Below are 25,291 nucleotides of genomic sequence, written 5' to 3' on the forward strand. Positions count from 1 at the left end.
GGCGCACCGCATGATAAGGCTCATCAAAGGAGTCGTACTATTTTTATTTTTTTCTAAATTTAAAAAACTTCCTTGTGGTCTACACAACATGTAATAGTGGTTCTTTGCTCGAAATTCCGGAATTGTTTCCCTGAAAAAACGTCCGGCCGGAACTCTCTAATAACTCACTACACCGGTATGTTTTAGCGCTTTTATTTACTGACAGATATAAGTAAGAACTTAACACTACTTTATAAAAATGGTAAGAGCAGAATGTCCCATAACAAGAAGATAGAGAAAAAGAAGAAGCTTATCGACTATGGTGCTAACACGGACTACGAAAGCGGATGCGCGCAATTTTTCAGGATTTATGCAGATTCCAAATACAGATCAGCAGGTACCAAAAGGTAAGAAAAGTTGCTTTTGCATAATATTTCGAAACAAAACGCCAGATAATGTGTCTTACCTTATACACACACCATAATAATACTCCAATGTTGAAGCACATCAAATGGTGCGGCTTCTTAGCTTACCAAAGTCGTACTAAAACATTTTGATAGATTTTTGAGCGTGTGTAATGTTTTATATTTTCAAAGAAACATATAAAATGTTGGTGTTGTTTACTTGAGTTGTATTGCCATCATAGTGCAGTCTACACTCATAGCTTATGTTGGACTGCCATCTACTGGTCACACTTATCATTACACCATGTAACAAATAAAATAATTTCGAGGTGGGTAAGCACAACCAAACTTCCATCGATTTATCCATCCATTTTCTTTGGCTTATCCGAAGTTGGGTCACTGTACCCCAGGGCAGCTGTGGCTACAGATGTAGCTTACCACCACCAGGTGTGAATGAATGATGGCTTCCCACTTCTCTGTGAGCGCTTTGAGTGTTTAGAAAAGCACGATATAAATCTAAGTTATTATTATTATTATTATTATTTATTTATTTTTTTTTTTTTTATTATTACTGGAGCAGCAGCCTAAGCAGGGAAGCCCAGACTTCCCTCTCCCCAGCCACTTTGTCCGGCCGGCTCTTCCCGGGGGATCCCGAGGCGTTCCCAGGCCAGCCGGGAGACATAGTCTTCCCAACGTGTCCTGGGTCTTCCCCGTGGCCTCCTACCGGTTGGACGTGCCCTAAACACCTCCCTAGGGAGGCGTTCAGGTGGCATCCTGACCAGATGCCCGAACCACCTCATCTGGCTCCTCTCCATGTGGAGGAGCAGCGGCTTTACTTTGAGTTCCTCCCGGATGGCAGAGCTTCTCACCCTATCTCTAAGGGAGAGACCCAAACTCATTTGGGCCGCTTGTACCCGTGATCTTATCCTTTCGGTCATGACCCAAAGCTCATGACCATAGGTGAGGATGGGAACATAGATCGACCGGTAAATTGAGAGCTTTGCCTTCCGGCTCAGCTCCTTCTTTACCACAAAGGATCGGTACAACGTCCGCATTACTGAAGACGCCGCACCGATCCGCCTGTCGATCTCACCATCCACTCTTCCCCCACTCGTGAACAAGACTCCTAGGTACTTGAACTCCTCCACTTGGGGCAGGGTCTCCTCCCCAACCTGGAGATGGCACTCCACCCTTTTCCGGGCGAGAACCATGGACTCGGACTTGGAGGTGTTACTTCTCATCCCAGTCGCTTCACACTCATCTAGTGAGAGCTGAAGATCCCGGCCAGATGAAGCCATCAGGACCACATTATCTGCAAAAAGCAGAGACCTAATCCTGCGGCCACCAAACCAGAACCCCTCAACGCCTTGACTGCGCCGAGAAATTCTGTCCATAAAAGTTCTGAACAGAATGGGTGACAAAGGACAGCCTTGGCGGAGTCCAACCCTCACTGGAAATGTGTCCGACTTACTGCCAGCAATGCGGACCAAGCTCTGACACTGATCATACAGGGAGTGGACTATGTTCTGACACTGATCGTACAGGGAGTGGACTATGTTCTGACACTGATCATACAGGGAGTGGACTATGTTCTGACACTGATCATACAGGGAGTGGACTATGTTCTGACACTGATCATACAGGGAGTGGACTATGTTCTGACACTGATCATACAGGGAGCGGACCGCCACAATAAGACAGTCCGATACCCCATACTCTCTGAGCACTCCCCACAGGACTTCCCGAGGGACACGGTCCAATGCCTTCTCCAAGTCCACAAAGCACATGTAGACTGGTTGGGCAAACTCCCATGCACCCTCAAGAACCCTGCCCGGACTATAGAGCTGGTCCACAGTTCATCGACCAGGACGAAAACCACACTGTTCCTCCTCCTCAACCAAACATATTCCCGTACATTAGGTGCACCGGCTTATATGGCGCACTATCGAGTTTTGAGGGAAAAAAAGGATTTTAAGTGCGCCTTATAGTCCGGAAAGTGCGGTAATAGTTTTACCTCATCATTCTGTTATACAGCAAAAACATGACACTCTGTAAATCCACATCCAAGTACTTGGCCATCAGGTCCACAGGAGGTCCAAGTGTGATAAAACCCGGAGTCTGTCTCGGGGGAAACGAGCTGGCAAAAGAGACGACAAAGGCTAACAAATGACGGGCTTTGTCTTTGTGGCTAATTGGCCTTTTTCTTTCTAAATGTCAGCGGAGTGTATTTGAATCAGCGCTCGGTGACTACCTCCGTGGAATGTACCGCAATTCTGACACATTTCTCATTTAATTACCTCTTACTCTGGTTTCTCTGATATTTCTCCTCCGTATCGCGTCCATTTCATTCAGTTTGTGTGCGTGTCTTAGATGCGGGGTCCATATTAGAGATTGACTGATATGTTTTTTTCAGGGTCGATACCGATACCGATTACCAGTAGTCAATGAGGCCAACGACCAATATTTAGAGCCGATACTCATTTGCAGTAAAATATTTTAAACATGGATAGTAAAAGTCAGCAAACGGCTGGACAAGTTGTTTAATTTACAAATTTCCATCCATCCATTTTCAATCAATCAATAAATCAATCAAAGTTTATTTATACAGCCCTAAATCACTAGTGTCTCAAAGGGCTGCACAAACCACAACGACATCCCCGGTAGAGCCCACATAAGGGCAAGGAAAAACTCTTCCCACTGGGACATCTGTGACAGTGACAATGATGACTATGAGAAACCTTGGAGAGGACCAAAAGCAATGGATGTCGAGTGGGTCTAACATGATACTGTGAAAGTCCAATCCATAGTGGATCCAACATTACAGTGAGAGTCCAGTCCAAAGTGGATCCAATATAGTAGCGAGAGTCCCATCCAAAGTGGAGCCAGCAGGAAACCATCCCAAGCGGAGGCGGATCAGCAGCGCCGAGATGTCCCCAACCGATACACAGGCGAGCGGTCCATCCTGGGTCCTGACTCTGGACAGCCAGTACTTCATCCATGGCCACCGGAGGGGAAGGGGGGACGGAAGAGAAAAAGGAAAGAAACGGCAGATCAACTGGTCTAAAAAGGCTAGAGTATACAAATGTGTTTTAAGATGAGATTTAAATGCTTCTACTGAGGGGGCATCTCGAAGTGTTACCGGGAGGGCATTCCAGAGTACTGGAGCCCGAAATGAAAACGCTCTATAGCCCACAGACTTTTTTGGGCTCTAGGAATCACTAATAAGCCGGAGTTTTTTGAAGGGAGATTTCTTGCCGGGACATATGGTACAATACAATCGGCAAGATAGGATGGAGCTAGACCGTGTAGTATTTTATACGTAAGTAGTAAAACCTTAAAGTCACATCTTAAGTGCACAGGAAGCCAGTGCAGGTGAGCCAGTATAGGTATATATGTATGTATATATGTATATAAAGGTATATACAGTATTGGTATATATGTATGTATATATGTATATAAAGGTATATACAGTATAGGTATATATGTATGTATATATGTATATAAAGTATATACAGTATAGGTATATATGTATGTATATATGTATATAAAGATATATACAGTATAGGTATATATGTATGTATATACAGTATAGGTATATGTGTATGTATATATGTATATAAAGGTATATACAGTATAGGTATATATGTATGTATATATGTATATAAAGGTATATACAGTATAGGTATATATGTATGTATATATGTATATAAAGGTATATACAGTATAGGTATATATGTATGTATATATGTATATAAAGGTATATACAGTATAGGTATATATGTATGTATATATGTATATAAAGGTATATACAGTACAGGCGTAATGTGATCAAACTTTCTTGTTCTTGTCAAAAGTCTAGCAGCCACATTTTGTACCAACTGTAATCTTTTAATGCTAAACATGGGGAGACCCGAAAATAATACGTTACAGTAATCGAGACGAGACGTAACAAACGCATGGATAATGATCTCAGCGTCGTTAGTGGACAAAATGGAGCAAATTTTAGCGATATTACGGAGATGAAAGAAGGCCGTTTTAGTAACGCTTTTAATGTGTGCCTCAAAGGAGAGAGTTGGGTCGAAGATAATACCCAGATTCTTTACAGAGTCACCTTGTTTTATTATTTGGTTGTCAAATGTTAAAGTTGTATTATTAAATAGAGTTCGGTGTCTAGCAGGACCGATAATCAGCATTTCCTTTTGCTTGGCGTTGAGTTGCAAAAAGTTAGCAGACATCCATTGTTTAATTTCATTAAGACACGCCTCCAGCTGACTACAATCCGGCGTGTTGGTCAGCTTTAGGGGCATGTAGAGTTGGGTGTCATCAGCATAACAGTGAAAGCTAAATGATAAATGGGTTGTACTTGTATAGCGCTTTTCTACCTTCAAGGTACTCAAAGCGCTTTGACACTACTTCCACATTCACACACACATTCACACACTGATGGAGGGAGCTGCCATGCAAGGCGCTAACCAGCACCCATCAGGAGCAAGCCTGAAGTGTCTTGCTCAGGACACAACAGACGTGACGAGGTTGGTACTAGGTGGGGATTGAACCAGGGACCCTTGGGTTGTGCACGGCCACTCTGCCACTGCGCTACGCCGTCTAACACCGTATTTGCGTATGATGTCACCCAGCGGCAGCATGTAGATGCTGAAGAGTGCAGGGCCAAGGACCGAACCCTGGGGAACTCCACACGTTACCTTAAAGGGGAACATTATCACAATTTCAAAAGGGTTAAAAACAATAAAAATCAGTTCCCAGTGGCTTGTTCCCAGTTTTTTTCAAAATTTTACCGGTCCCGGAATATCCCTAAATAAAGCTTTAAAGTGCCTTATTTTCGCTATCTTCGAAACCACTGTCCATTTCCCTGTGACGTCATACAGTGCTGCCAATACAAACAACATGGCGGTTACCACAGCAAGATATAGCGACATTAGCTCGGATTCAGACTCGGATTTCAGCGGCTTAAGCGATTCAACAGATTACGCATGTATTGAAACAGATGGTCGGAGTATGGAGGCAGATAGCGAAAATGAAATTGAAGAAGAAATTGAAGCTATTGAGCGAATAGCTATTGACGCTATTCGGCCATAGCGTGGGTGTACCTAATGAAGTGGCCCATAGCATGGCTGCCTTATTAGCATCGCCGGTAAAATGTGCGGACCAAACGATCAGGACTTTCGCATCTTGTGACACTGGAGCAACTTAAATATGTCGATTGGTAAGTGTTTGTTTCGCATTAAATGTAGGTATCTAGTTTCAAATGTACATACAGTTAGCGTAAATAGCATGTTAGCATCGATTAGTGTAGCATGTTAGCATCGATTAGCTGGCAGTCATGCCGTGACCAAATATGTTTGATTAGCACATAAGTCAACAACATCAACAAAACTCACCTTTGTGATTTTGTTGACTTAATGGTTGCAAATGCATCTGCAGGTTATCCATACATCTCTGTGCCATGTCTGTCTTAGCATCGCCGCTCAAATGTGGAGACACTCTGGCACATTCAATGGGGGTCTGGCGGCAGATTTCTTGCCAGTGGTGCAACTTGAATCCCTCCCTGTTAGTGTTGTTACACCCTCCGACAACACACCCACCAGGCATGATGTCTCCAAGGTTCCAAAAAATAGTCGAAAAAACGGAAAATAACAGAGCTGAGACCCGGTGTTTGTAATGTGTTGAAAATGAAAATGGTGGGTGTGTTACCTCGGTGACGTCACATTCTGATGTCATCACTACAAGACCGATAAACAGAAAAGCGTTTAATTCGCCAAAATTCACCCATTTAGAGTTCGGAAATCGGTTAAAAAAAAAACATGGTCTTTTTTCTGCAACATCAAGGTATATATTGACGCTTGCATAGGTTTGGTGATAATGTTCCCCTTTAACATAGTCCGAGGTCACATTGTTACGGGCATAGCTCGGTTGGTAGAGTGGCCGTGTCAGCAACTTGAGGGTTGCAGGTTCGATTCCCGCTTGTGCCATCCTAGTCACTGCCGTTGTGTCCTTGGGCAAGACACTTTACCCACCTGCTCCCAGTGCCACCCACACTGCTTTAAATGTAACTTAGATATTGGGTGTCACTATGTAAAGCGCTTTGAGTCACTTGAGAAAAGCGCTATATAAATATAATTCACTTCACTGTCTTCTTTTATCATATATTACTGCCTTTGCACATGTTTACTTTTGTATGCACATTAAATCAACAAAAAGAATCCTGACTTTGGAGCAATGTTCACAGACTCCGATATGTGGCTCTTGATTAGATGCAATGGTTTTCCGTACCGGGACCATGATTTCGGCCCTCATATGGAAGCTACTTTTCCTTGTTGATGTCTCAAGAAGGGTAGAAACACAAGAACACACACACTTCAGCCAGGGGTGCATCCAGGGGGTGGGCAGCAGCGTCACAGCGGCCACTGGCCACAGCCTCGCAGGGTAAAGAGAAGGAGATAAAAAGAGACATAAACAAGTAGATGGATGCTCACTCTTCAGTGCCCTGGCTGCAGCTGTCAGTCTGAATCTCTATCACACGTGCCCTGCCATCCGCACACACACACACACACACACTCAGTGCCCCAGAGAAGTTGGCGACACAAGCGAGCGCCATCACAGCCGTGGCGGCATGCGCGTGCACCAGGTGGCACTTTGCTCAGACGTGTGCTGAGAGCGGCGTGAGTCATTGTGTTCACTTGCAGCGCGCCACACGCACACAAAGTAGGTTAACAGATAAGAAAAAAAGCTGCAGGCTGCAACCTCGCTCGACTCAATACGGGAAAATAAAACACTTTTAATTCGCCGAGCCGGCAATTCCGCCGTTGACTTTTATTATTATTTTCTTGTTTTTGTGTAGTTGCTTTTAATCGCACGGCGATTAAATTGTTTTGTTGGGAGGGACTGGTCTGTGTCTGGAAGGTACATTTGGGATATTAAGGAGGCGCGGCGCAGAGAGGGATGAAGGACGTCCCTTATCTCCACTACTCCGCCACAGGCCTCGTCTTTGTTGTGCAATTGTTTCCCCGCTCTTGTTTCTCTTTGTCGCCGCATACACACAGTAGTCGGGTTGCACCTTCCGAGGGACACGTGTGGATCTCCTCTGTGCAGGAGACGGGTCTTGAGTGCTTTATAACGCCCGTGCGTGTTGGCCATGTCGTTGCAGGGAGCACATGGCGCCCTACGCCATCCCCGCGGACCTGCTGCTGGTGGACCAGATACCGAGGAACCAAATGGGCAAGGTCAACAAGAAGGACCTCCTGAGACACTTCTTCCCCTGACTGCATCGTATGTATGCCACACAGGCTTCGTACGGGGGCTTTAAAACTACGGGTGTGGGGAAAAATCGATTCGAATTTGAATCGCGATTCTCACGTTGTGTGATTCAGAATCGATTCTCATTTAAAAAAAATTTTTATTTTTTTATTATGAATTTATTTATTTTTTTATTTTTTAATCAATCCAACAAAACAATAAACAGCAATACCATAACAATGCAATCCAATTCCAAAAGCAAAGCTGAGCCAGCAACACTCAGAACTGCAATAAACAGAACAATTGAGAGGAGACACAAACACCACACAGAACAAAACAAAAGTAGTGAATATTATCAACAACAGTATCAATATTAGTTATCATTTCAGCATAGCAGTGATTAAAAATCCCTCATTGACATTATCATTAGACATTTATAAAAATAATAAAAAAGAACAATAGTGTCACAGTGGCTTACACTTGCATGGCATCTCATAAGCTGGACAACACACTGTGTCCAATGTTTTCACAAAGATAAAATAAGTCAGATTTTTGGTTCCTTTAATAGTTAAAACAAATTTACATTATTGCAATCAGTTGATAAAACATTGTCCTTTACAATTATAAAAGCTTTTTACAAAAATCTACTACTCTGCTAGCATGTCAGCAGACTGGGGTAAATCCTGCTGAAATCTATGTTTTGAATGAGTACACAATCCTTTTCAATCGGGAAAAAATTGTTTTTGATTCGAGAACCGTGTTGAATTGGGAAAAAAAATCGATTTTGAATCGAATCGTGACCCCAAGAATTGATATTGAATCGAATCGTGGGACAGCCAAAGATTCGCAGCTCTATTAAAAACCTTAAAAATGCCTGAATTTAAACCTTCTGTTTTCAAAAGAGATGTCAGTTAATGGCTTTTTTGCTGATATCCGATAACAACCGACACCGATATATACAGTCGTGGAATGAACACATTATGATGCCTCATTTTGTTGTGATGCCCCGCTGGATGCATTAAACAATGTAACAAGGTTTTCCAAAATAAATCAACTCAAGTCATGGAAAAAAATGCCAACATGGCACTGCCATATTTATTATTGAAGTCACAAAGTGCATTAATACTTTTTAACATGCCTCAAAACAGCAGCTTGGAATTTGGGACATGCTCTCCCTGAGAGAGAATGAGGAGGTTAAGGTGGGCGGGGTTGAGGTGAGGAGGGTAGGGGGTAGGAGGGAGTGTATATTGTAGCGTCCTGGAAGAGTTAGTGCTGCAAGGGATTTTGGCTTTTTGTTTTGTTGTGTTTATGTTGTGTTACGGTGCGGATGTTCCCTCGAAATTACTATTGTCATTCTTGTTTGGTGTGGGTTCAACAGTGTGGCGCATATTTGTACGGCCATCCTCAGTGTGACCTGTATGGCTGTTGACCAAGTGTGTGTGTGTGTGTGTGTGTGTGTGTGTGTGTGTGTGTGTGTGTGTGTGTGTGTGTGTGTGTGTGTGTGTGTGTGTGTGTGTGTGTGTGTGTGAAAAAGCCGTAGATATTATGTTACTGGGCCAGCACGCAAAAGAAGTGCCTTTTGGGTTTATTGGCGCTCTGTACGTCTCCCTACGTCCGTGCACACAGCGGCGTTTTAAAAAGTCATACATTTTTACTTTTTGAAACTGATACCGATAATTTTGAGACCGATACCGATAATTTACGATATTACATTTTAAAGCATTTATCGGCCGATAATATCGGCAGTCTGATATTATCAGACATCCTTAGTTTTCAAGGTTTTAAAATTGCTCGAATTTTAAGTGAACTGCTTGTACTGTAAATGCTCATCATATTTATCGGCAGTCCGACTCAATTGGCTTATTATAAAATGGAAAAAAATAAAATAAGTTTCCTTAAAAGCCTACTGAAATGAGATGTTCTTATTTAAACGGGGATAGCAGCTCCATTCTATGTGTCATACTTCATCATTTCACAATATTGCCATATTTTTGCTGAAAGGATTTAGTACAGAACATCCACGATAAAGTTTGCAACTTTTGGTCGCTAATAAAAAAGCCTTGCCTTTACCGGAAGTAGCAGACGATGTGCGCGTGACGTCACGGGTTGTGGATCTCCTCACATCCTCACATTAATTACAATCATGGCCACCAGCAGCTAGTGCGATTCAGACTGAGAAAGCGACAATTTCCCCATTAATTTCAGCGAGGATGAAAGATTCGTAGATGAGGAAAGTTAGAGTGAAGCACTAGAAAAAATAAATGAATAAAAATAATTTTAAATAAAAGGTGACGGCAGTGTGAGCGATTCAGATGTTATTAGACAAATTTACTAGGATAATTCTGGAAAATCCCTTATCTGCTTATTGTGTTACTAGTGTTTTAGTGAGATTACATAGTAATACCTGAAAGTCAGAGGGGTGTGGTGACCGCCAGTGTCTCTGAGAGAAGCCATGGAGGTGCCAAGAAAGTCGCAACTGCCTCTTTGACAGGTGCAGGATGATGCAGGCTCCGCTCATGTCTCCGGTACGAGCCGACTTATTACCACCATTTTCTCACTGAAACCTGTAGTAGAGAACCATGTTCGCTTGACTGCTCTTTTCCATAGTAAAGCTTCACAACAAACATAGAAACACCGGCAGTGCAATCCACAGCTTTCGAACCAACAGCTTTCTTCTTTGACGTCTCCATTATTAATTGGAGAATTGAATTGCAAAAGATTCAGCAACACAGATGTCCAAATTACTGTGTAATTATGTGATGAAAAGAGACGACTTTTAGCCGTTTGTGGTGCTAGGATAAAATGTCCCCTTCAACCCATAACGTCACAAGCACGCGTCAACATAAGCGTCATCATTCCGCGACGTTTTCAACAGGATACCTCGCGGGAAATTTAAAATTGCAATTTAGTAAAGTAAAGCGGCCGTATTGTCATGTGTTGCAATGTTAATATTTCATCATTGATATATAAACTATCAGACTGCGTGGTGGCTAGTAGTGGCTTTCAGTAGGACTTTAATGTTGAAACACAAATCACTATATGTCTAGAAAGGGTGGTCCTAAAGAGGTGCGCATTTTTCAGAGGTCTCAAGAAAGTAAGATATACAAGGGTGTGTGTGTGTGTGTGTGTGTGTGTGTGTGTGTGTGTGTGTGTGTGTGTGCGTGTGCGTGTGCGTGTGCGTGCAGCTGTGGTTTCACAGGTGTGACAAGAGCCCGGAGGCAGATTCTTTAGCAGCACAGCTGGATGGCCAACACTTGATCTCACTAACCCTCTCACTCTGCAGGCTCTCCTCGCCTCTCAGCCTTCCTCATCTCAATTTCCCCAACACTCGGCCTCCTCCGTCTTCATCACCACGCATCAGATTGCGAGCGGGACCGACTCCACCGCTCGAGCCCCGGCGTGCGCAGACAATAGACGCAAAGCGAGTGGACGCCAAGGCACGGACGACTTCAATGTGGAGCGGGTGTGTCGGGGAGAAGATTGGATTCTGCACTAGAGAGCGACGAAGAAGAGAAGATGAGGAAAAGATGTTGAAGGTAATGGAGGAAGAAGTGGTGCTGCGGAAGGGACGGCAGTCATAGGGCCCCGTTCCTGGGTGGGTCTCGTGTGAGGGGACGAGGGGGGGGGGGTGTCCTTCTGCAATGCAAAGTGCTGAAAATGATGAAAAGCGCCACTATGCATAGCACAGGGGTGTCCTAACTTTTTCATGCTGGCTGGAAGTAAAGTAACTACCGTATTTCCTTGAATTGCCGCCGGGGCGCTAATTAATTTAAAACCTCTTCTCACTCCGGCTCTTACCAAAGGCATGCGGTAAATTTAGGCCTGCGCTTAAAAATTTGAGTGTGATGTAAGGATACCATCATGAAAAGCACATTTAATTATAAAAACACCTTATTATGGTCTTACCTTTACTTATAAATGAAGTTGATACCTTGTAACTTGTTTATAGAAGTCTTCCTTATCTTTCTTCAGTTTTAAAAGTCTCTTTGTCTCGATGGAGATCTTCCTTATTACCTCCTGTTTTGATTGAAAGTCCAGTTTAGAAAACTGTTTTATTTTAGATATGTAATCCTCCATGTTAAAAGTGCAAGCGAGAGGAAAAAATAAAGGATCGCTGCTCACTCTTGCTGCTTGTTGTCACTTCTTCTGCAGCCGAGTAGTCGCAAGAAGGATCACTAGCGCCCTCTACCACCAGGAGGCGGGAGTCATTTAATGACTCATATTTGACACACGCAGCTACGGTACATTAATAAAACATAGCTGCTTACTGTTCTTTTTAGCATATTCAATAGCTTGGACCTTAAATCCTACTGAATAGCTCTTAATCTTCTTCCCTTTATGCGATTTCAAATGATTGAAATCAGCCTCCTCCATTTTGAAAATGATGACAGGTGAAGTGTCACTCGTGACGTGATGAGTTTGACCCGGCGGAAATTCTAGACATGCGCTAATAAAAATAATATTTTGCGAAACGAGTTTGACCCGGCAGTAATTCTAGGCAGGCGCGTACTATATACCCGGCGGCAATTCAAGGAAATAGGGTATATACATGGTGATTACGCCAAGGTCATCACGCATGAATTCGGGTGCAGAGCATTGTAATAAACTGGATCAATGGTCATGTGATACAGGTGTTATCCAAGTTTTATTAGTAATATACACAACTTCACTGTTGTGGTCCTGTCATCCTTTCTGCGCCGTTCAGTTGGAGGAAGACCGCGTGATTATTTACCCACAAAATGGCGACGACTCAGCAAATGCTGGCCATATTGAGCACTTGTAAAGAATGAAATAAATACTCCAAGTTATGTACAACATGTGTGCTCGAGCTATGTTTTCTATTGTTTTTCATTTTTGAAATATCGAGTGATAATTTTGGCGTATTCTTTTTTAATCACCCTGTATATATTCATATATATATATATATATATATATATATATATATATATATGTGTGTGTGTGTATATATTATATATATGTGTATATATATGTACTGTATAATGTATATACATATACATACATATACACATATATATGTATACATGTTTACATATATGTATGTGTGTATATATATGTATATATTATATATATGTGTGTGTATAATGTATATACATACATATATGTATATATACATAGATATACACATATATATACATACATATATGTATACATGTCTCTATATATATGTGTGTGTTTATATGTGTATATATATATATATATACGTATATATATGTGTATATGTATGTAGCACCCCCGCGATGTGTATATATGTATGTATATATATATATATATATATTTATATATACATATATGTGTATATATATATATATATAATATGTGTGTGTGTGCATGCCCAAACTATGTATGTATATATGAATGTACTGTATATACACACACACATAAAGCTTATATATACGGTGTGTGTATATATATTATATATATATATATTATATATCAGAGGTGTGGACTCGAGTCATGAATTTCATGACTTTAGACTCGACTTGACAAAATGTAAAAAGACTTGCAACACGACTTTAACATCAATGACTTGTGACTTGACTTGGACTTGAGCCTTTTGACTTGACATGACTTGCTACTTGCCCCAAAACCCAACGATTAAAAAGTTATGTCCGTGTCTATGAGAGTGTGCGCGCTACCTGTCAGAACAACAGCCAATCAAATTACATTCACGTTATTTTCGTCACACAGTATTCAGCCAATCAAATTGCAGGAAAACCAACGAAGAAGAGCTCTCATACAACACGCTAATGAGGGAAAGTGATGCCAAAAATGGTTTCGTTCGGGTATTAAAACTACGACTTGGTCAACTAAAAACGAATTCCAGTATACAAAACATGCGGTTGGAAGATTACAGACGGAGTCGCAACAACTTCCAACTTCGTTCGACATTTGAAGTTGCACAAAGAAGGGTAAGTTTTGAATGTAAACTAACATTTATTGGCTGAGTAACGTAACTTTTATTTGCTGTTTAGTTAAATCAGTGAGGCTGTAAACTCACTGCGTTATAACGTTATAACCATAGACATCTTATAAGTAGACGTAGCATCGAGCGCTACTGCCTATTGGCGCTGACGTGACGCGGGGCCGCCATCTTGGAGTGGTGATCCCCTCCACTCAGTGCAATACATTTGTCAGAAGCAATGAACTGTCAGCGCATTTCATTCATTTTACCTCACTGAATAACACTGATATTCACGCGCTTTTTGTCATACGTGTAACTATGATAACATACACATTTTTTGGCGTGTTCATTGTTTGCTTAACAGTAATAGAATATTCTTATATGTTATAAGTGAGCAGACGTCCAAGATCAAAACTGGGAATAATAATCCCAAAAAGGGGGGTAAAAAACGGTCAGCTATTATTTTATGTGAAGAAACAATATGATTAGGTTATATATACATGCATATATCTTACATAAACAATGTATGAATACATTAGATATCTTTATATCTTATAGACTGTATTTCTGTTGCTGCAACAGCAGAGTTTATTCTGTCTTGACACTTTGTATTAATATTTTGTATTACATTCTTCCCTTCAATGATCATGTTTACAGTGATTGTTTTGTATGTATTTTTTATGTATGTTGGTTTGGATAAAAGCGTCTGCCAAATACTTAAACATAAACATATATATAAAGATCCCACCTCCAAAGACATGCACCTGGGGATAGGTTGATTGGCAACACTAAATGGTCCCTAGTGTGTGAATGTTGTCTGTCTATCTGTGTTGGCCCTGCGATGAGGTGGCGACTTGTCCAGGGTGTACCCCGCCTTCCGCCCGATTGTAGCTGAGGTAGGCGCCAGCACCCCCAGCGACGCCGAAAGGGAATAAGCGGTAGAAAATGGATGGATGGATGGATGCTTCTTCTCAACTCTGTGTTAATATTCTTTTCACAAAATACAACCATGTTAATGTTCAATCTTGCTTGTGAAAAGTAATCCCCCGATTCCTATTTTCAACAGTCCGCTCATTTGAGCAGGAAACGCTGAATACCAGCCCAGCATCTTTGTTTACTACCTGTCAACTGTCAGTTTAGGCTGCTTGCCGGCTCCTCATCACCACTTCAAGATGGCGGCCAAATTGCTCACGTCACAGCAGCCAATGCTGCGTCTACTTATAAGATGTCTATGGTTATAACGTCATTGCAAACACGACAATCTGTTGCGTCCACTGCAGTTTGCTACCTTATTCATACTTTTTGTTAAGTGATTTTTTTTTTAAGCAGGGTTGCATGAGGTACCTACACATAATGTTACGTTAGTCAATGTATCACACACGGTAACGTAACTTTATACGGTGGTCAGCAGCACAGCATATTTTAGCCACCTACGAAAAGACAAACGTAGTCAAATGAATGTCAGTTAAAATGTATACTATATTAAGAATATGTCTACATATTCCAAAGGGTCGTAAAATCTAAAAAGTACAACTCTGTTCCTTGTTATTTTCATGTAGTTATGTATTTCATGTGTACGCACACATCAACACACATACAGTATGAGATGAGATCAATGAGATAAGGTAAGAAGAGGATAGAAACTGTTGTGGAACTAGTTACGATGTAATATGCCATGGAAATACAATGTAAACACCTTTGTGCAAATAATTACTGTTTTTTTTCAAATGTGTTCATTTTGTAAAGGAATGAGTTAAATGTTTAAAATAACTGGTTAATAGTACTATTATGAAGTGCAATGTCAGCACAGTTTTTTTTTTTTTTAATAATAAATACATACAGGGTTTTAAAAGATACACAATCTGTGTAAATATATTAGTCTCGAAACTCAAAATGCAGGACTTGGGATTTGACTCGAGACTTTCCAGTCTTTTTGACTTTGGACTTGACTCGGGACTTGCCTGTCTTGACTTGGGACATGACTCGAGACTTGAGACTTACTTGTGACTTGCAAAACAATGACTTGGTCCCACCTCTGATATATATATATATATATATATATATATATATATATATATATATATATATATATATATATATATATACTTTATATTTATGTGTGTATATACAGATATATGTGTGTATAATTACTGTATACAGTATATATATGTATATTTATATATATCATGCATAAACAATTCATATATTTGGATAATAATGTAGCACTAAATAACTTTTCAACCTTCATAAAATATTTTCGTATATTTTGAGATGATTCATGGATTTACAACTATCAATCAATCAATGTTTATTTATATAGCCCTAAATCACGAGTGTCTCAAAGGGCTGCAAGAGCTAGTTGAATGACACCACTTTCATGACCTAAGGGGGTTTGTATCTTTTTTGCTGGCATTTTGCGACTTTGAGGAGGGTGGCAGGAAACCTGCCACACAAAAAACTACAAATGTGCTGACTTGCTAGACGGCAAGCGTCACTCACCCTCTCCCCGTTCGTTAAAAAGACAGAAGTCGATGCTAACACCTACGTGCCGCCAGAAAACAAAAAAAAGATGAGGAAGAAAACGCCTACTTGCAATTACTGTTTTCACGGCCGAAGCTCCAAAGCATCCAAAGAAACAAAAAGTTTTGTCTGAGGAGGAAAAAAATGAGCTTAAAAACACACTGAATGGGGCCAAATGAATCCAGACGAGATAAACAAAGCTAACACACAGCCAGAGTGTTCCTGGTTGGAAAGAAACACAATATGGAAGGAACACACACACACACACACACACCGGTCTGGCCACAGCCACCAGAGACCTGATTAAGAGAGCACAGTTATCGATCTGTGGGCTGGCAGATAGGATGGATGAGCAAGCAGGAGCACCAGAGGACGGCGTCCATACCCCCCAACCCCCCCTCAGCACCAACTGCCCCACCCACGCTGCCGCTGGAAATGGGCCAGGGCCACGGCAAGAACGGCATCGCCTTTCACGCTGAGCAGCCGGGGGTCCGACCTTAAGTGAAGGGTGTAGCGGCACTGAGCAGTAAGACGTAGGCCGTGGTGGTGTGTGTGGGTGGAGGCTGGGGGGTGGGGGCGGGGGGGCTGTTTATTCCCAAGACTGGAGCTTGATGGAGTACTTGTGCCCTTGAACTACCTCCACCTCTCACACACACACACACTTCCTGCCCGTGTTTGCTAGAGCACGGCTGTCTGCAGATGGCTGCTTATTGGACCCCAGGGTCCAAGGGGACGGCTTATGGGGACACGCACACACACACACACACACACACACACCGGTGAGCTTGTTTATGTGTGAGACAGCAGAGTTTGGGTGGCGTCACACACAAATAGCCCATTTTGCTTTTTTTATAGCGGGACGACGGCGTGATGATTTTATGATGGCGGCATTAGGGCCTGAACAGGAAGCAGCTGGCTTCACCAACGCTCCCAACATTGAAAGAGAATGACATTTAAGAAATGACATTTACTTGCAGCGGCAACAAACAGACGCTACAATATCATCGTTTCGGTGGACGGCCAGAAGAAGTCGGAGGCGCGCAAAAGAATCGAGTCACAGTCGAAGCGCAATTCTTAGTCTTCCTGAGCCTTAAAACATTCCTCATTTTCAAGAATCAATTTAAAAAAACAAACAAAAAACATATATTCGGGGGTAACGATTCTCGTTTCAAAGTCTTTACTTTTTTTAAGAACATGGAGTTTACTTTCGTCCATAAAATAGATAACAGCCGTGATGAATTTCTATATTACTTAAAAGAAAAATATTTAATAAGGTCAAATACTAACAAAACAACAACAGATGTATCTAAAAACTCTCTTTTCTGAAGTAAATCTGTACATCAAGTATGATCCTCTCCATCAACAATATGATTTGTCTGAGTGGCTGGACAGGAGAGATAATAATTGTATTGATTATTGATTTATTTTTTATTTTTTTATCAATTAATAAATTACAAGTAAGAATTGGGATTTATTTGAAAATATAGTAATTTAATTTACACTCCTTATATACATACGTGTGTGTGTGTGTGTGTGTGTGTGTGTGTGTGTGTGTGTGTGTGTGTGTGTGTGTGTGTGTGTGTGTGTGTGTGTGTGCGTGCGTGCGTGCGTGCGTGCGTGCGTGTGTGTATAAATCATACATGCAGTATATTTAAACAAACACAAATGTATATATGTTTGTATGTATGTATATATATATATTTATGTATGTGTGGGAAAAATCACAAGACTACTTCATCTCTACAGAAGTGTTTCATGAGGGGTTCCCTCAATCATCAGGAGATTTTCCTGACGATTGAGGGATCCCTCAATATATTTATCTCCATCCATCCATTTTCTACTGCGTTTTCCCCTTTGGGGTCGAGGGGGCGCCGGTGCCTATCTCAGCTACAATCGGGCAGAAGGCCGTGTACACCCTGAACAAGTCGCCACCTCATCGCAGATATATATATATATGTGTGTGTATATATATATATATTTCTTTTATTTTTTTTCAGTTACTTAAGAGATTAAAGCTGTGATGTAATTATGTTTGAATGTTGCACCAGGACTACTGTATGTAAGTAAGTCTATCCATCCATTCATTTTCTACCGCTTATTCCCTTTGGGGTCGCGGGGGGCGCTGGTGCCTATGTCAGCTACAATCAGGTGGAAATCGGCGTACACCCTGGACAAGTCACCACCTCATGTAAGTCATTTTCTGCATAAACCATCATCTTCCACCATTATTATTATGTCCCTTGCAGTTTGCTGCTCACTTGTCTTTTTTCTTCCGCCTCACATCCTTCATGTTCCTCTCCTCCTCTCTGGCTGGAAGTGAAGCTGACAAAGTAGTCCAAGTGCATGTCGGGAAAATGCTTTCGGTATGAATGTGTTGTTTTGGGAGCTAAAAATCCATTTTTTGACTGCAGAAGGACACAAGTGCACTCCCAGCATCGAGCAAACATCCTGCTGACTTCTTCTGTGCACACCCACACACACACACGTTTTTTGTTGTTTTTTTTGTGTGTTCTTTTTGTTTTTTTTACAACTGCTGTTATGTGTGCAGCTTGGTAGAGATGGGAGCATTCCAGGCCCCAGGGACACACACACACACACACACACACACACACACACACACACACACACACACACACACACACACACACACACACACACACATGTAGAGAAGCCCAGCAGGTCTGTGTGGGTGCATGCTGGATGTTTGTAGGTGGCCTCGTGTTGTTTACAGCTCATGTTTATTCCAAAGCTGATCAGCCTCAGGCTGGCTTCCTCCTTGTGCTTTCACTCTTGCCGACCTTTGACCCCTGTAACTTCCAGCCTGCGCTGCATGGCTGCTGTATACAGTCTGATGATGACATCACATGCATCACTTATTCTTATTGCAGTTTGCAGAAGTGCTAGGAATATATCTGATATAATAACACAAACTGTTGAGGCCATCGGCTGTAATTCTAGGCGATGGTCCTGGTTGACACAGTGCAGGTCCTGGCTTTTACCCGACTTCGGGTGGGGGGGGGCGTGGTTAAGAGGGGAGGAATATATTTACAGCTAGAATTCACCAAGTCAAGTATTTCATATATATATATATATATATATATATATATATATATATGTATATATATATATATATACATATATACTGTATATATATATATAAGAAATACTTGATTTTCAGTGAATTCTAGCTATATATATATGTATATATATATACATATATATATATATATATATATATATATATATAATGTGTAAATGTATATGTATAAATATATCTCATTATATCATATTTGTTTATTCATTTGAATTGTTTCTCCAAATTTAGGAATCGATTCATAATCTTAAAATAACAATTTGGATGTCAGTTGTTTCCTGATTAATTATTAAAAATACACCGTTTTATATATATATATATATATACAGATATATATATATATATATATATATATTGTGTGTGTGGGTGTGTGTGTGTATTTATATATATATATATATATATATCCATCCATCCATCCATTTTCTACCGCTTATTCCCTTTCGGGGTCGCGGGGGGCGCTGGCGCCTATCTCAGCTACAATCGGGCGGAAGGCAGGGTACACCCTGGACAAGTCGCCACCTCATCGCAGGGCCAACACAGATAGACAGACAACATTCACACTCACTTTCACACACTAGGGCCAATTTAGTGTTGCCAATCAACCTATCCCCAGGTGCATGTCTTTGGAAGTGGGAGGAAGCCGGAGTACCCGGAGGGAACCCACGCATTCACGGGGAGAACATGCAAACTCCACACAGAAAGATCCCGAGCCTGGATTTGAACCCAGGACTGCAGGAACTTCGTATTGTGAGGCAGACGCACTAACCCCTCTGCCACCGTGAAGCCCCATATATATATATATATATATATATATATATATATATATATATATATATATATATATATATCCATCCATCCATTTTCTACCACTTATTCCCTTTTTGGGGTCGCGGGGGGCGCTGGCGCCTATCTCAGCTACAATCGGGCGGAAAGCGGGGTACACCCTGGACAAGTCGCCACCTCATCGCAGGGCCAACACACACAGACAGACAACATTCACACACTAGGGACCATTTAGTGTTGCCAATCAACCTATCCCCAGGTGCATGTCTTTGGAGGTGGGAGGGGCCTATCCCCAGGTGCATGTCTTTGGAGGTGGGAGGGGCCTATCCCCAGGTGCATGTCTTTGGAGGTGGGAGGGGCCTATCCCCAGGTGCATGTCTTTGGAGGTGGGAGGAAGCCGGAGTAGCCGGAGGGAACCCACGCATTGGATGGATGGATATATTATATATATATATATATATACGGTATATACATTTATATACACACACACACAAACAAAATAATTTGCATATAGATGTGTATATATATATGTGTGTGTGTGTGTGTGTGTGTGCATATATATATATATATATATATATATATATATACACACAAACCCCGATTCCACATGAGTTGGGAAATGGTGTTAGATGTAAATATAAACAGAATACAATGATTTGCAAATCCTTTTCAAGCCATATTCAGTTGAATATGCTACAAAGACAACATATTTCATGTTTAAACTGATAGGCCTTTTTTTGTTTTGCAAATAATCATTAACTTTAGAATTTGATGCCAGCAACACGTGACAAAGAAGTTGGGAAAGGTGACAATAAATACTGATAAAGTGAATATGGTGTTCCTGGGATGCAACTCAGTATTCTTCTTCCTCCAACATGACGAGTTGAGTTTATACCAAAATGTTCTATTTTGGTTTCATCTGACCACATGACATTCTCCCAATCCTCTGCTGTATCATCCATGTATCCATTTTGGTATAAACTCAACTGGTGGTGTTTGGAGGAAGAAGAATACTGAGTTGCATCCCAAGAACACCATACCTACTGTGAAGCATGGGGGTGGAAACATCATGCTTTGGGGCTGTTTTTCTGCTAAGGGGACAGGACGATTGATCCGTGTTAAGGAAAGAATGAATGGGGCCATGTATCCTGAGATTTGGAGCCAAAACCTCCTTCCATCAGTGAGAGCTTTGAATGCTTGACCAAATACTTATTTTCCACCATCATTTACAAATACATTCTTTAAAATTCCTGGATTTTTTTTTCCACATTCTGTCTCTCCCAGTTGAAGTGTACCTATGATGAAAATGACAGACCTCTGTCATCATTTGAAGTGGGAGAACTTGCACAATCGCTGGCTGACTAACTACTTTTTGCCCCACTGTGTGTGTGTACCTATATATATATATATATATATATATATATATATATATATTTATATATATATCTACAGTGTGTCATGCCTGTAAGTTATGTTTTGGTTTTGGTCATGCTATGTTTAGTTTTTGGACATTCAGTCACGTTTTTCACTTCCTGGTTTTGTTTGTTTCCATGCCAACGCATTAGTTCCCACCTTGTCACGCCCCTGCCCTCAGTCCCGCACCTGTTCCTGATTATCACAGCCAGTATTTAAGTAATTTTCTTTCTGTTCATCATTCTGGGATCTTCACACTCGCACGCACCCTACCCATGCTGTTCCAACCTTCACGCCCTCGTCCACAGTTCCATGCCGTGTAAGTTTATGTATTTATGCCACAGTGCTAGTTTTTTTTTAGTTTGTATATAGTCATGCCATTGTTCTGTTTTGTTTTAAGTATAGTATAGATTATTATCCGCCACAGAGCGTGTCCTTGGTTTGCCTTTTTGTAGTTTGTGCACTGTATATATATATGTATATGTATGTATGTGTATGTATGTACAGTGAGGTTCACAAGTATTTGCACACCTTAGATGTAGATGGAGAAAAAAAAAAGGCTACTAGTGTTATTTGGACATTTATGCCAGCAGAGAAGACTTTGGCATCTCCCACATGTGAGTGACTGGCACAGGACCCGGCTTCCACCCTAATAAGGACAAGTAGCAAAGAAAACGCCCGTATTGATGAAACAAAATACCTCTTTATAGGCAGTGTTACTCAGAAGAGAGGAATATCGATCGCCTCTTAGTCGCCGGGCGCCGCGTTTGTCCCGGCGTCCTTGGTTAAACATGAAGAGCGGAGGACGGCATTAATGCATCATCTTCATCCCGGACCAACACGGGCCCTCGAAACCAGAGAATCAATAGCGAATTCTATCATAAGTCCACAATGCAGAGAGACAAGGTCAGGGGAGAATAAATAGCAGGCCGAGCAGCTAATGATCGATCATTCTGGACAAGCGGCCGCAGCCGAGAGCGGGCCGGCTGACAAGATCATTAATAAGAGGTGCAGGGAGAGTGATCCATCGGCCTCATGGATGATCAGAGGCACAAATACTATAAAACACCTGCCTCCTCTTTTCTTTTTCTTTTTTTTTTGAAGGGTCTCGGCGTTTGGGTGAAGGAACTTAGACCTGAGTCTGACCCTGTTACTTAAAGGCCTACTGAAAGTCACGACTAGCCACCACGCAGTCTGATAGTTTATATAGCAATGATGAAATATTAAAGGGGAACATTAGCACAATTTAAAAAGGTTTAAAAACAATAAAAATCAGTTCCCAGTGGCTTGTTTTATTTTTTGAAGTTTTTTTCAAAATTTTACCGGTCCCGGAATATCCCTAAAAAAAGCTTTAAAGTTCTTGATTTTCGCTATTTGCGTTGCGACTGTCCATTTCCCTGTGACGTCATACAGGGCTGCCAATACAAACAACATGGCGGTTAGCACAGCAAGATATAGCGACATTAGCTCGGATTCAGACTCGGATTTCAGCGGCTTAAGCGATTCAACAGATTACGCATGTATTGAAACAGATGGTCGGAGTATGGAGGCAGATAGCGAAAACGAAATTGAAGCTATTGAGCGAATAGCTATTGACGCTATTCGGCCATAGCGTGGGTGTACCTAATGAAGTGGCCCATAGCATGGCTGCCTTATTAGCATCGCCGGTAAAATGTGCGGACCAAACGATCAGGACTTTCGCATCTTGTGACACTGGAGCAACTTAAATCTGTTGATTGGTAAGTGTTTGTTTCGCATTAAATGTGGGTATCTAGTTTCAAATGTACATACAGCTAGCGTAAATAGCATGTTAGCATCAATTAGCGTAGCATGTTAGCATCGATTAGCTAGCAGTCATGCCATGACCAAATATGTTTGATTAGCAACAACATCAAACAAAATTCACCTTTGTGATTTCGTTGACTTAATGGTTGCAAATGCATCTGCAGGTTATCCATACATCTCTGTGCCATGTCTGTCTTAGCATCGCCGGTCAAATGTGAAGACACTCTGGCACATTCAATGGGGGTCTGGCGGCAGACACTTTGGCATCTTGGGGCCAGTGGTGCAACTTGAATCCCTCCCTGTTAGTGTTGTTACACCCTCCGACAACACACCCACCAGGCATGATGTCTCCAAGGTTCCAAAAAATAGTCAAAAAAACGGAAAATAACAGAGCTGAGACCCGGTGTTTGTAATGTGTTGAAAATGAAAATGGCGGCTGTGTTACCTCGGCGACGTCACATTCTGACGTCATCGCCTCCAGAGCGATAAACAGAAAGGCGTTTAATTTGCCAAAATTCACCCATTTAGAGTTCGGAAATCGGTTAAAAAAATAGACGGTCTTTTTTCTGCACCATCAAGATATATATTGACACTTGCATAGGTTTGGTGATAATGTTCCCCTTTAACATTGCAACACATGACAATACGGCCGCTTTAGTTTACTAAATTACAATTTTAAATTTCCCGCAGAGTTTCCTGTTGAAAACGTCGCGAAATGACAACGTGTATGATGACGTTATTGGTTGGAGGGGACATATTAGCCAGCACCACTCACGGCTAAAAGTCGTCTCTTTTCATCACATAATTACACAGTATTCTGGACATCTGTGTTGCTGAATCTTTTGCAATTTGTTCAATTAATATTGGAGAAGTCCAAGTAGAAAGATGGAGGTGGGAAGCTTTAGCCTTTAGCCACACAAACACACGGTGATTCCTTGTTTATAATTCCAGGTGGTGAAGCTTTACTATGGATCAGAGCGGTCAAGCAAACATGGATCCCGATGTCAACCAGCATTTTTCCATGAGAAAATTGCGGTAATAAGTCGGCTCTTACCGGAGATCAGCGGAGCTTCTGTCCTGCTGCAGCTTTGTGACTTCCCTCCGAGACTGGCGTCAACACACCCGAGGCAAACATCTCTCCGACCATCAGGTACTATTTGAAGTTAAGTGAAGTGAATTGTATTTGTATAGCACTTTTCTCTAGTGACTCAATGCACTTTACATAGTGAAACCCAATATCTAAGTTACATTTAAAGCAGTGTAGGTGGCACTGGGAGCAGGTGGGTAAAGTGTCTTGCCCAAGGACACAACGGCAGTTATTAGGATGGCAGAAGCGGGGATTGAACCTGGAACCCTAAAGTTGCTGGCACGGCCACTTTACCAACCGAGCTATACCGATTTAACTCACTAAAACACTAGCAACACAATAGGCAGATAAGGGATTTCCCAGAATGATCCCAGTAAATGTGTCTAAAAACATCTGAATCGCTCCCAATGCAATCGCCTTTTTTTTTTTTTTTTTAGTCCTTCACTCTTAATTTCCTCATCCACTAATCTTTCATCCTCGCTCAAATTAATGGGGAAATTGTCGCTTTCTCGGTCCGAATAGCTCTTGCTGCTGGAGGCTCACATTATAAACAACGTGAGGATGTGAGGAGCCCTCACACCGGTGACGTCATCGTCTGCTACCTCCGGTAAAGGCAAGGCTTTTTTATTAGCGACCAAAAGTTGCCAACTTTATCGTGGATGTTCTCTATTAAATCCTTTCAGCAAAAATATGGCAATATGGTGAAATGATGAAGTATGACACATAGAATGGAGCTGCTATCCCCGTTTAAATAAGAACATCTCAATTCCGTAGGCCTTTAAAAGGAACTCAGCAGTGTTGTGGTTTCTCCACACGCCTGCACACTGTGTGACTCATGCCATCGGAGGTAAGTAAGGGGGAGTCGCCCAGCAGGGGGTCACACACCTCCTGTGTAATGGACCTATTTATTATTGACGCTCGCCACATCGCCGGGAGTCCGTTTTTCCACCACGGGCCTTCCAGCTCGTCTTATCTGGCGCGCGCACGCACATCTTACTCAGCATCTCCACCAGGTCCTCCATCTTTTTTTCACTTAAGAGGGAGAAGGA

General features: G+C 41.7%; 2 protein-coding genes across 2 annotated transcripts in view; both read left to right on the forward strand.

Annotated features, from left to right (window-relative positions):
* acsf3 (acyl-CoA synthetase family member 3) overlaps positions 1–12,452 on the forward strand; it is a 119,054-nt gene extending 106,602 nt beyond the window's left edge. Inside the window, exons 10-11 of the mRNA XM_061887523.1 lie at positions 7,549–7,670; positions 10,921–12,452. Of these exons, the coding sequence (XP_061743507.1) occupies positions 7,549–7,663 (115 nt within the window). The 3' untranslated portion in view covers positions 7,664–7,670; positions 10,921–12,452. The remainder of the gene's footprint in view (positions 1–7,548; positions 7,671–10,920) is intronic.
* Positions 11,046–25,291, forward strand: part of cdh15 (cadherin 15, type 1, M-cadherin (myotubule)) — a 116,711-nt gene continuing 102,465 nt past the window's right edge. Inside the window, exons 1-2 of the mRNA XM_061887522.1 lie at positions 11,046–11,173; positions 24,107–24,305. The gene's annotated coding sequence lies outside the window, so the exon portion shown is untranslated. The remainder of the gene's footprint in view (positions 11,174–24,106; positions 24,306–25,291) is intronic.

This window comes from Nerophis ophidion, linkage group LG25 (assembly GCF_033978795.1).
Source record: "Nerophis ophidion isolate RoL-2023_Sa linkage group LG25, RoL_Noph_v1.0, whole genome shotgun sequence".
In the NCBI taxonomy this organism is placed as follows: Eukaryota; Metazoa; Chordata; class Actinopteri; order Syngnathiformes; family Syngnathidae; genus Nerophis; species Nerophis ophidion.